The 13203-nt window shown below is 43.4% G+C and overlaps 1 protein-coding gene across 6 annotated transcripts in view; it reads left to right on the top strand.

Annotated features, from left to right (window-relative positions):
• The window catches only part of DNAJC5 (DnaJ heat shock protein family (Hsp40) member C5), a 29311-nt gene that overhangs the window by 6573 nt on the left and 9535 nt on the right, over positions 1 to 13203 (top strand). For 4 of the 6 annotated variants that reach the window (XM_038166122.2, XM_038166123.2, XM_038166125.2 and 1 more), the window contains 2 exons: positions 7811 to 7878; positions 11464 to 11599. In XM_038166122.2, coding sequence (XP_038022050.1) covers positions 11493 to 11599 — 107 coding nt within the window. In that variant the 5' untranslated portion in view covers positions 7811 to 7878; positions 11464 to 11492. Of the gene's footprint in view, positions 1 to 2655; positions 2789 to 7810; positions 7879 to 11463; positions 11600 to 13203 lie in introns of those variants that run through there. The other 2 variants (XM_027472934.3, XM_027472933.3) reach the window with 2 other exon arrangements.

Raw genomic sequence — 13203 nt, 5'->3', positions numbered from 1 at the left:
TTAGTGCCAGGAATCACAGCGTATAAGGAAATACCACACTTAGCTGTAAATAGACCATTTTGAACACTGAGCAAAATAAATGCACGTTGAACAGAAATACTTGGCCTGGATGATAGAATATTGCTCTTTGTTAATGACTCTCTCCCTCCGTCTTTTTTTTTCTTTCCTTACCAAGTTCCTGATTTCCGTGCTCACTTAATTCATCCTTCTGGCCCTTACAAAAATTGCTTTGCCACAGCATTTGCTATTCGCAATTAGCTTAGGAAAACCAGACAGGCTGAATTAATCAGAAGTTGTTGGGAGCTGCGTGGCTGGAACTTCCCAAGCACGTCGTCATTTCCCTGAGCGGTTCAGACAACGGGGTAACAGGAACAACGATCCCCATGACTTCATTTTTTGGTTCCAGCCCTGAAACGGGACGTGTTGGATGAGGTACCTCGCGGGACGAAAACCCAGCGTCTCCTGTAGTTGTCCTCTCAGGTGCAACTTCAGAGCCCGGTTTCTTGCATCTTATCTTAAAACCACGCTTCTTCCCGTGACTTCTTGTTGACATCTTCAGCACAAAGCCTCTTGTGTGTTAAAAATTATCTTTCAGCGATGGCTTCCACTCTTCCTTCCTTGCCGTTATGAAGCTGCTTAAATGTAGAGATATCTAAACTTGCTTAAAAGTAACCCTAAGTAAGGAAACGGTGGTATTTTGCAACAAATTCTGCTCCTTTTGGGGTGTGCAGGAGGAGGTACTGCCAGATCTGGAAAGAGCGTGAGGATACCGGTGGTTTAGCATCACACCACGGATACAGGCAGAGTGACGAGCCATTTAACTCCGGTGTCAGGTAGGATCAGAGGGAGGAATGAAAACAGCAGTCACAAGAGCCATAGGGTTTCCTGGCTTCATTCTCAGCTGTTCGGGTGGAAAAAAAGCCTAAATGTGATAATTCCATGCTTTACAGCAAAACTAAAAGCCGTATTTACTAGGAATGGCAGCGATTAAATTATGAGGTAGTGTAATAGCGGTGATTTTGTCCTGATGCCTCTGAATTGTGACTGCAGCCTGAAAACTCATCTTACAAAATACATATGCGTTGGAATAACTCAGTTACAGGCAGTCTGCAAGGCGCTTTTTTCCCTAAGTGCCAGCTTTGCAAACCAAGTCCATGTCTCAAACTCCCGCTGTGTCTTGTTGTTAATCACCGGTGAAGAGTGGGAAAATCAGCACCATTCCGTTACCGTGTGATTTCTAAATTACCGGCTTGCTTTTTGCCTAAATAGCCAGGAAATAGTGCTGCCAGAATGAGTGGTGGAACTGAAGACCAACTTCACCGCACGGCTTGCGGGTTAGATGTGTGCAGGGAGAGAGGAGAGTGGGAATAACTATCGGTACGCTTTGTGATCCTGAGGGTGGGATAACACAAATCCTGGGTTGGTGAGACCACGCTGTGTAATTAGAAAATACCAAGGAGTTTATCTCCTGTGAGAAAACGGCAGCTCAAATGGAAACCACTCTGGACCAACTCCTGGGCTTTATTTTGGATGTTTCCAGCCAAATGAGCCCGGTAGAGACAACGAACGAGGTCTTGGGTCTGGAGCACATCGCAGGGCAGACTGACCAAGGGGATTGTATGCTGGTTCACGTGTTGGTGTGTAGTAAGAATAGTTACAGTAGTAAATAATTCACAGAGACTTTATTCCGTGCTGTGAAAGCCGTTTTTAATTGCTAGGCACTAAATGTGTGTCATCAGCCCCAAAGTACTTTTAGGAAGCTGTAGAAAACTGCAGTCTGAGTTGTATAAACTGTGCTGGTCGGTTCAGGTTGGATTGTGAAAGCACAACTCCTTTTATGCTCAGGATACCAGCCTGCTGGGTAGCTGAACGAGCAGCTACGAAGCTCCTTGTGCCTGTGGAGGTGATTTTGGCAGCGTTTGGCACTGCCCAGGGGGATGGAATCGGTAGCATGAAGGCGACTGGAGAACGTTTCGCATGTCCTCTTTGTTTTGTTTGTATCAGCTGGCTTAGTAAAGCCATAGTTGGGACTTTCACCTGGTTATTGTTTGTATCTCTGCTGCAGCTCTGTGCTCGTGTGGCTCTTGCTCCTGTGAGGGGCGTGCGTTGGGGTCCTGCGCTCGCTGGGGCAGCATTGTCCGGAGCTGAGGTGACACTGGCCATACAAAAACCACATCTAGGTTCTCTCAGTCCTGATGGATCCTTACCTGGGCCTGGAGGTGCTCTGCTCATGCCTGTTCCCCCTCACAGCAGCCCGGCACCAGGGTTTGGAGGGGTTTCTCCCACCTGCTTAGGGCCCACTTCTTCCTAGGGACTTCACTTCTTGTGTGGGTACAACCTGGCAAATAGGAAGGGAGAAACAGCCTGGTGGTTTGCTGTTGTTTCCACACATACCTTCTTGGTATCTGATCTTGTCTGAAAAGAAAACAAACCTGTTGTGCTTTTTTTTTTTTTTTTTGCCTTTGTTTCTTTCTGGTCTGATAAAGAAGCCTTTGAATGCCTGCGAGAGGCTTGGGGTTTCTGTTTAGTCCGGGAGGAAATTAAAATGTTCTTTTCTCTGGCAGTTTCTGTGAGGAAGTGAAATGATGAAATAGTGAAGTCTCCTCCCCGCTCCACAAAAACCGGGGAAATGCAGTTGAGTAAGTAGGAGAAGAAGGGATTTTCAGAGATGCTTAATTTTTAAACTGTGCAAAAGGCCAAGTCTTTGGAATGGAAGTCTTCACAGCTGAAGGATACAAGCGCTGCTCGTCTTAGGCTGGGGAGACCTGATCGGATACCAGAGGTAAAAGTACGTCAGAGAAGAGAAGCTTCTTCTTTTCTGTCTTGATCAGTTAAGGGAAAAAAAGGTGAAATTTTGTAGATTTTTAGTACCTGTGAAGTAGGAAGAGAGGACGTGGCTTAACAGAGCCAGTTACATTGGTTTCTGGTGTCAGACAAAGGCACTTCAGTCTTTTTTTTCCTGACCTGTGTGACTTGGAGGGTGGCTGTATCTGTTTGGCTTTCCAAATTCTGCTGGTGTTCTGCTTCTTTTGCGTTTTTATTCCTGACTTTTGAAGAGGGAGATCTGTGTGCTGGCCTGGGGAAGAGATAATTAACAGACAGCTGAATGGCAGAGATTAATGACCTGAAAACAGAGGTAAAGGTTTTCAAAATAAAACGTTTGACTCGATCATTTTATTTTAGACCAGGTTGAACTTGTGCAAATTACCTTCTATTGCTGGTACAGCCTGGTGGGTTTTTCTTTTTTATGCATTAAACTATTAAGTCAGGAACAAAAACTTCATGATTGAAATGGCCAAGAGTTTATTTAATGATGGACAACTGCAGTAATCAATTAGTTGTGAAATAATTCAGGTCTACCTCTTGCACTGTGTAAAACCATGCTCATATATTCCTGTCCTGATGTGGGGGAAGATCTTACCTTTTAGTCTGCCTCCCTGGCTGGTAGCAAAAGAAGACAGATGGATTTTTTTTCTCCCTCTCGTGCTGGTGTAGATGCGCACGGGTTAATCTGGCCCTGCCCTCGCAAATTAATTTCTAATAAATCTCTTTCCCTTCGGTGAACAATTTGTAACTTGAAAGATGGGCTCGTGTTTGGGAATGTCACAGCATCGTTTTTTTGTGTCTCGGCCTGCTTACGTGGCTTTTCTGAGATGCACTGCGTAACCTTTCCTTGTTCCTTTTTTTTTTTTTGGCTCGCCAAAAACCGCCTGTGCTGCAAGAAGGTGCTGCTGGGCGGCCGGGCTTCCCTCACCCACCTGGAGCTGCCTGGCTTTCCTGCACGGCTTGTCTGCAGCTACACACAGCTCGGCCTGACCCCAAAAAGCAGCAAGGTGCTTGGAGCAACCTACAGAGGGTTTGGTGGGCTCGTTTTGCCAGCCTGATCCACTTTGCTGAGCTTCTGCCCCGTGGGCGCCTGGGTTTGGACTTTTAATACAACACCTTCAGTTGTTTTACCCCCTGCAAGTGTTGCTTAGCAGTGTGAGCTGTATTTTTATGCAAATAAACCCATGTGTTTGTTCTGACACTTCTGTATTTGAAGCTTAATGCTTTACTCCATTGGTGTAGTTCGTAGCAATAGGACTTTTAATGATAGTTTATTCAACTCAGCTAGTGTGGAAGGAGCTGCACCTCTTCAAATGCTTTTAAAATGTGCAAGATCTCCTTTTTTAGAAGAAATAAGTGACATTAGCATCACTCACCTGCAGCACTGAATGCTTTCCCTGATTGGTTTTAGTGCACCCACATGCTATGAGTGGTCAGTGATCCAAACGCCATGTAGGTGTTCATGGAGAAACATTTAGGAGTAATAACGAGGCAAGCAACACAACTGCTGTTTTTTCTTAAATTTTTAGATAGCCGAGTAAGCAAATGCAGTTATTTTCGTAGCCATATCTAATTTGTGACATTCGCACTCTGACCTATAAACTACTGTAATGCCATAAGCAATAATTTAATTTTGCTAAAGGATTAGGTAGGAGAAATGAAATCCTAAGCAGGGAATCTATCCTAAAACAAGGTTTTAAAGAATAATTCTTCTAGCTGAGGGGGATAGAAAATGTAAATCTAATAGTTATTTTTTTTTCATGATACAGAAACCATTCCTTAGTAGGTTTGAATCTTACTCTAGTGTAAGGTCCAAGGTCACAAGTTTTTATAACAGGTTGGTCAATCAGACTTAAATGGCTGCATTTTAATCTGCTAAGCTTATTAGAGCAACAACACTCGCGGTGCTGTAGTTAAGTTTGCTCCAAGTTTCAGTGCAGCTTCAGTCCATAATGATGGGCCTTATCTCAGGCTAGGCCTGAATCAACAGGGAAGTTGGGTTGCCTGGGACTTCATTTATTTTAAAAACTGTTTTTTAACCCACTTCTACTTTAGAGGATTCAGTGGAGATTTTATGAACACTTCCACTGCTGGAGACCCATCTTCTGTTCCAAAGGGAGATAAATTGGGGCTCTTTGCGGGAGAAAGATGCGTGCATTTGGAATTAATTCTGTGGCTCTTAGGTCAGCCTTACCTGGGTATTTACATGTTAAAACTGTCTGGAGTCAATGTGCTCTTCAGGATTAAAGTCAGAAAGGTCCATTTACAGCTTTCTGCAATTATACTTTACCAACTTTTGATTCAAACTTCAGTAGAAGGCACGTGTGAGTCACAGTGCAATGCTTCGATGCAGGCTTCTGTTTCAGTGGTAAAGTGAAAGAGAAACAATTCTTCTGGTATGTAGGATTTGTAGGATGTTCCTCAATTTCTGTAGTTTAAAAGCCTCTTGGAACAAGGTTTTTGTAGATAGATGTCTTGGGTAAAACTCAAGTATTTCAAGGCAGCTAGGAGAACATTTACCAAGAGTATAACAGCTAATAGTACTTGTCAGGGTGTAGTTACCCACCAGTGTGCTTTACCTTCAGCTTTTCACATCATTTTTCTACTACTGGTTCATCTTAGAAGGGATGTGAGCAAATAAGGACATGAGAATAAAAAAAAATGGGAGTTTCTGTTCTGTTTACCAATTGTATTTTTTATGCCTTAATTGCAGCATTAATCCTTTAAATACTTGGATGGGTGTGGGATAGTTCATGTACATGACGTAGTTTTTGAAGCAAGGCATCCTGAAGATGCTTCACTTTCTGCTGATGACCTCGCAGGGTGATGATAGTTCCGTTCATGCAGTTGTTGAATAATAATGGTTCTCTGGCATGCGTCAGATGAGGTTAGGGCAGAGAGGAGAAAAAACATGGTTTTATCACAAAGGAGTAGATCTGGGAACGTCTGATTTCTGTAAGGAAAAGTTGAAAAGTTGGCTTATATCTCTTGGAGGAAGAAAAGGTGCTGAACACGACCTACAGGCAGTGTATGTAGAAAATGTATAATACATTTTAGCTGATTGGATGCAAATTTGCAGGACAAGTGAAGTTAGAACTGGTGTTGGTATGAGCAAAGTAGTTGAAAGAGCAGGCAAGTGTCCCGAGCGTGTTTCTTCATTTGTGCTACAAAACTTCTTGCCGTGGTTTTAATACTGCTGAGTTGTTTGGAACCAGGTAACATCCATTGATCTTGATTTTTTTTTTAAAAACAATTCCTTTTTCTTTGCAGATTTTTGTCCTTTTGTTTTCTCTCCCTTTGTTTCTGTTCTGATACCCGGGGGTAGCTCCAGGCAGGGTGTGATGTGGAGCCGAGGAGCCGCCGGCCGCGGTGCAGGAGAGCCCGGGGCGCCCTGCGGCTGGTGCCCCGCTGGCGGCAGCAGGAAGGAGGAGACGAAGTTGACTGTGCTCTGATCTAATCAGAAGTGGCTTTGTGACTCCTGGCGTGGGCTAGGTTTGTTCTGTACCTGCTTAATCAGAAATAAATTCCAATTTATTACAGTGATGGCTTTTCCCTAAGGTTTTCTGCAGCACCATCTAGCTTTTTGAAGGTCCCTCTGTTCATGTTCTCTTGTTTTCATGGTCCGCAGCAGCCTGTGTAACTTTGTCTTCACCGACAGAAATATTCTCTGTTGCTGCAGCACCTCAGGTTCTCTCCCTCCTTGTATGCTGAAGTGAGGTTTGTTTCTTCCCTCTGCAATCTGCTTCAGAGCACGGGAAGGGGAATTAGAATAGAATAGTTTGTTTGGAAGAGACCTTCAAAGACCATCATGTCCAACTGCCCGACCACTTCAGGGCTAAACAGAAGTTCAATCATATTATTAAGGGCTCAAGAACCATCCTTTGGGTTAAAAGTGAGGTTTTCTTGATGGAAATTTGCCCTGGCAAATTGAGCTGATGCTGCTGTGCAGTGGAAGCACATGGAGCAGTCTGGATGGTGTGCAAAATGATGTTGAAATTGGCAAAGTGCAGCTGCTGTCTCCTTACATGTCTTGGTCATCAGAGCAGCAGTGCTGTTACTACCTGTGAAGAAAGGTGCAGTACAGGCAGTGCTGTTCTTCCACTGAAAATAAAAATAAATATATATGTTGGTCAGGAAGGCACCTGAGATATGAACACTGCTAAACCCTCTGTGCTGCGCAGGAGTTGCAGTGCCGTGGGTAGCCTCGCATCCCTGCCGAGGGAGGCAGGAGAGGCTGAGTGCCTGCTTGTGCGGTCCTCCCGCTAGCTAAGCTTCTTTAGCAGTCTCTCTCTAACAACATTGCAGGTTCTCAGGACTTAAAAAACACACTTCCCTTGTTGAAAGTCCAGATCTTTCACAAATGCTTAAGAAGAAAAAGCCTGAAGTCTTACTGATAAGTGGTTTGTGTGTGCCCAGAGCTATCTGCATGCCTGGCATCTTATTTTGGTTACGTGCTTGTCTGCGTGTAGGAGGTTTGGGAGAAGAGGCTGAAGTTACAGATAGAAGCCCAGAGCCCTTTAAAGTACAGATTCAAGTATTTCTAACTTCATTTGACCTAATCATTTCTGAAGATAATATTTTACATTGTGGAGATTTCCTGTAGTGTAAGATATTTTGGGGAATAAAAATACTCTTGTTTTATTTGGGACATTGACAGCAAGGCAGTGTGTGAGTGAAAGCATGCTGGAAATACTGAGATGCAGCCTTCAAAATATGTTCCTTGATGCCAGCTGACCACGTGGTGGGAAGGTGTATGCGTGGTGACTGTCCTGGCTGCACTGCGCCTCCGCCTTCCCGACAGCTCCAATATTTATCTCCTTCAAGTGAAAATTCTGCATAATTTGGTTAACTTCTTTATTTCACTTCCTTCTCATCTTTAGCACGTTGCAAAGGATTCTTCCGACAAAATAATGGGATGACAACTTGGCAATGAGTCCTCAACGTAAGTCAGTGAAAAACTTACTTGCTTTTGTTCTGTCTTTAGGAGATTCGGTTCTGGAGGTGCCTGCGAGCAGTTACCGCTTACCTCAGAATAGTCCAGCGAGATTCCAGGTGAGTGCTGGCTTTTGTGGTTTCCTGCAGCTGTGTGGGAAGAGCCTGTCTCTTCGGTTCCTGCCCTGCACTTCCAGCATGGCTTTGCATTTCATTTTCTCATATTTTACGTAATGTTCTTCTGTGGTAGTGTTCCGAAAGTTATTCGGTTTCCCCTGCCCCTTCCAGACTTGGTGGTGGTGCTGAGCATCCGCAGCTCTTTTCCCCGAGCCTCTCCCCCAGTGAGGAATTCCAGGCGAGCAGCTGTGCCTTTGTGGCTTACATGGAAAACAAAACAAAACAAAAAAAAAGAATTTGAAATGTGGAAAGGGATATTTTAGGCAGCTTGGCGCTATAGTTTCCGAAGGTTTGTTAACGACTAAATATTTAATGCCCCAGCCTTGGAGTGAAGTGGAAAGCTGCTGTTGTTAGGCAGCTCGTGGATGCTGATGGCACTGAAATAATGCTTACCCTCTGTCAAATTAGCCCTCCATCACTGTATTACTCCAGGTTGTGCTTCTTTCCAGCAGAAATGTGACTTCTGTAACCTCCCCCCTCCTTCCTACCACACAAATAAGCTTGGTGTCTTGGAAAAGTTGATGCCTCGCTTGCTGCCCCCTTCCAGTTCAGGTCCCTGCGCCTTCTTGCTGCAGGGTCAGCTGCTTGCCAGAGGTGGGACTGGAGGAGTGGTAGAAATTCACTGCTGGGGCTGGGAGAGAAGGAGGCAGGGCCCCTCCTGCCAGCAGCAAGCTGCTAGCTCTGGAGGTCTCAGGCTGAAGGGGCAGGCGTGGCCGGGCCAGGTTTGGAGGCTGGGAAGGTTTAAAAGGGAGAAGTTTGAGCCCTCCTTGCTTCTAACCACCTGATCTGCTGTCATCCTTGGTGCTGATACTCACTGGGATGTCCCTAAAAAAAATGGCAGGGAACTATCCTTTTTTCTTTGTTTTAATTGTAATCTGCCATTTTGATGGGTTAAATTCAGGTTATAAAAGGGTCTAAGAAGCGGCAAACCTGGCAGAAAGAAACATACCAACAATTTCAGGAAGCTTGATAAGATTCTTTTGAGAAGTTAAAAAGAAAATCCGTCTTTCTAAGGCCCAGTTTACCACTGATGTGTATAAAATATTTATACACAGTTTTCCTGTAACTGTCCAGGTTTAATCTAATTCTTTTTGTTAAGCTGGTGCTGATTACACTTATCTGGCCACGCTGAGAACAGTTGCATGTTCTATTAAAGCTGACTAATGCGGGGCAGTCTGGTACACAGCTGGTTAAAAACTGTGCTGTTTAATCCGGGGGATTACCTTTCTTCAGGACCTTCTGAGCGAAACCTCTTCAGGGAATCCTGCTCGCTTAGAACACGCAGCAGATGCCTTGTTACTGCTGGGTACAACACTTTAAAAACAGAGCTGTGCTGTGAGTTAGAGCCGCTTGTAAAAACAGGAGGGTAGGCAATATCCTGCTTTATGAAGTCCTGTAAACTTAAATAACTCGCACCTTTATTGGATTTGTAATTCTGTTCCGTATTTGAAAAGCCAAAGGTTGCTTTCATAGTCATAAGGCTGTTCTGATCCTTTAAATAACAAGTTTCCCAGGTGAATTCCTGTTACCACCTCGGCCTCCATTCTTCTGCCGATGCCTCCATGTCCTCTTCGTTCCAGTATTGAAAAGTAAATGCAAGCACCCCCCTACCCTGAACTTTTCAGATGAAAATGATTAAAAAATTGTAGCAGCATGAGATTTTATTCCTATAACTGTCTTTATTCTTGACAAGCAGCCTACAGACTGATAGCCACAGCCTGCATCAAATTGAATTTATTTCTACTAAGCCAATTGGCCCTCATTTAACAGTAGGGATTTTATTAAGCAGAACATGGTGTGTACCTGTGATCTGCAGCATCTGTGTGCCAGGAGCGTGTTGGATTGATTTGAAAGGGAGCTCGTTTTGCCTAAGTGGAGCTACAGACTGCTAAACACAGGTAGTGAAGTGCCAGAGAAGAGCATCCCTAGGGCTGGATGCTGCTCACAGCCCGTGGGCTTGATAGAAAGTGCAAGAGAATTTCCCAGGAAGAGGTGGTGCTCTTGGTGGATGAGAATGGAGCGTAGGAGCCTGCGCAGCCATTGGGGCAGCCTGTGTGATTAGCTAGATTACTGGATCCACGTCAGGATCACCAGTCTTTGACCTCTGTAGTGGGACTGCTTGGGGGACAGGCTGGTGGTGGCAGGCGTGGAAAGACCATCCTGGAGGGTGTTTTGTCTCCTGTGCTCTTGGACGGGGTGGTTCTTGATGGTTTTCCTCTCCTTGATATTTTTTCTCTCCTGTGGAAACGGTTCAGTAGCTTATCACTGTCTTTTTAAAAGGGGAAAAAAATAAAAGATTTTTTTTCTTCCTACACACATATCCTCCTTCCTGACTTGGAGTGTATTTTGGATTCTTGGCCTATGAATTTAGAGCTGCTGCTATTCTTACGACTGTTATCATCATCATCATTATTAATTTACCAATTCCTTATTAGGTAGCATTTAATTAAACTTACCAGAGCTGCCAGTGACTTCTTGAAGGAAATTAGATGAGAGTTTACCAGTTCAGCAGCTGCACTCCAGTTACCAAAACCAGACCCAGTTATCGGCATTAAACTAATTTCAAGCTGGGGAGGCCAAACGCAGCAGAGTAGTTACCAGGTAGGCTCTGAGAATCAAGAACCAGGTAGTGACAGATCTTTGAGTATTTCTTTTAGGTAGTATTAAAAAAGCTGAAGTTATTAACTTTGTTATATAAGACAAAGGGTTAAATTTGAAAAGTCTGGTGCTTTAAATATCTTTTTCAAAGTCTACATAATCTGGTGTGGGCTAGCTGTAATGACATAATCCAAAAATAGCCAATAGTCTTCTCTTCGATGCTCATCCTCGCTGCAGTTCTGCAGCTAAAGAACGGCAGATGCTAATCTCCTAAGGATGTTAGAGGGCGTATCCATATCTGTCTGCGCCGTGTCGCCGGGGAGACCTCCGAGGTCTGCACATCTGAATTTAGAGCAGGAGGCTGTCGCTTTCCATAGTGTGATTTATATAGAAGACAAGTTAAATGGTTGATTCACAGATTTTGGTTCTTAGGGGGGAGATGGACGCGGAGCTTTGTGCTTACCCCGTGCACCTGTGGTGCAAAAAGGCAGCCTCAGTGTGACAGCAGCCTCGCTGTTGTCCAGTTATTTTTCTAGCTGTTGTCATGCATAAATAACATTAAGACAAAGATGAATAGCATTAGGGATGTGTATGCGGGACATACCTGTAGCTATGCTTCAGCTGTCGATTTTTATTTTATTTTTTTAAAGAGTGGAATTGAGAATATACACCACTGATTCTGTAGGACCTGCTGCTGTGTTGAAGGTGTAGCAGTTTTCACTGATAATGCACTGTTGTTTTTTTTAAAAACTTTTTAACTTCCACATATATTAAGAGCTTTTTCTCTTCGACACCTGTTAAAACCTACAAGGTGAATTTTCACATGCAGTTCTCATACCCTGAAGCCTCTTTTTTCAAGGCTGATTTCTGTAATAAGGTCTTTGTTCTTTTTAGTTTAAGCATTTCTTAATTTTTTATTTTTTTTTCCAGGGACCACTCCTCTGTTCAGGCTAGTTAAGATGGCAGACCAGAGGCAACGTTCGCTGTCTACCTCTGGAGAATCGTTATACCACGTGCTAGGACTGGACAAGAATGCTACTTCTGATGATATTAAAAAGTCATACAGGTAAGGGTTTGAGTCTTACACCTGTTGCCCGATACCACAAATAGCTTTTTAAGTGTTCAACAGATGTGGTATTTATGTTTAGGCTCATGTTGGTTTATTTAAAAAGAAAAATTTGCAAGGATACCAGGTGAAAACATGTGGTTTCTTTTAAAAATTGTGTGGAAACCATGCCTAGACTTTGTGTGCAAGACTTGTTAGATCCCTAAATGTTCTTTATAGCAAGTTGAATTCTCAAATGTGCAGTATCATTCTGCAAGTTCTTTATCTGAAAGTTGAACCATGTTTTAAGTCTGGGATCAGAGTTTAACTCCTCATTTCCGTTCTGTAGCTTTGTGCCTGGCTTAGAGAACACAGCTGGGCAGTCCTGCTCCTTTATCCATCACTTCTAGTTCTGACACAGTGAGGTGCAGACTGAAGATGTAAACAAGGATGGGGACTGACAATTCTTTCTAAAATTACATGCAAAATTTCTTACTTCATGTGGAGTTAGTTTTAAAATTGGATTTTTTTACCTCTTTTCTTAAAGTTGGACATGTGAAGTGGCTTCACATTGACCAAGTAAAAACTTCAAGTCCTGTACCCATCCTATCTTCCCACATTCACCCCAGACTTGTTTATATGCAATTGCTTTTTTTACCTTAAGCATGAGCTACGTACGTATGGTCATGTTATTTGGCAAGTGGCAGTGTGTTTAACATTACACTAGGGGTCAGTAGAAATCTTTACTTGAGAATACATAAGTTTCCTTCTAGTTTTCAACATTTACCAAACCCTTTTTCCCTTTCCAAGTCACTTTTTAATACTGATAGCTCTTACAGAGTGAAACCCATGAATAAATGAGGCAGACAAACTATCCAGAATTAGCTATGGCTTTCTAAAATCTTCTAACTGGAAGTTTGAGGCAGTAGTCCTCTAGCCTCAGTGACCAGAAAATGACTTCACTCATGGGGGTGAAAACTGCAAACTTTTTTTCCTTTGGAGGAAGGACTCGACTGGATCCAAGGGGGAATGGAGCTGCTTAATGTGTATCTGAAATTTCACCTTGTCTTGTTGCCTCTGCTATTTTATTGGCCACCTCGTTTTTGTTCCATTTGATCTGGGATGTCCTTTGCTGGCCTGCGGGCTACGGAATATGTGAATCATAGAATTCCAAATCATTTTCTGCTTTGGAGCACAAATGGCTCAAATGGCCAAGCAGTGTTTTTTCTGTGTTCGTTAGAGAGGTGTTTGGCCAGTACTGATTTCTTTCACTGCTTGGGCCGTGTCTGAACTTGCAAATTCATCAGTCCTTAAACTTTTGGATTTTTGTGCTATCCTTCGTGACCTCAGGGTGCTGTAAACCGCTATCATGTAGTTGTAAGATCTCGGATGATATGGGGAGGTACGTTAAAATTTCCTGATATTTCGAAACTCGAAAGCCAGTTCTGTTCTAGCAAGACTTGAACTGAAATGTATTTTGTACCTGCACAGGAACTGGTGAATTAACCACAAGTGATTGTCTGTTCTATTTTTGTGTTCCACCACTGTAGATAAGTTGTGGCAGCTTGCTTATATTTACTCTTTGATACTGTATCATAAACATGAGGTGTCTCTTTCTTCTGTTA

Source organism: Anas platyrhynchos, chromosome 21, assembly GCF_047663525.1.
Source record: "Anas platyrhynchos isolate ZD024472 breed Pekin duck chromosome 21, IASCAAS_PekinDuck_T2T, whole genome shotgun sequence".
NCBI lineage: Eukaryota > Metazoa > Chordata > Aves > Anseriformes > Anatidae > Anas > Anas platyrhynchos.
The sequence above is the reverse complement of the archived record's forward strand: the minus strand, read 5'-3'. Positions and strand labels throughout refer to the sequence as shown.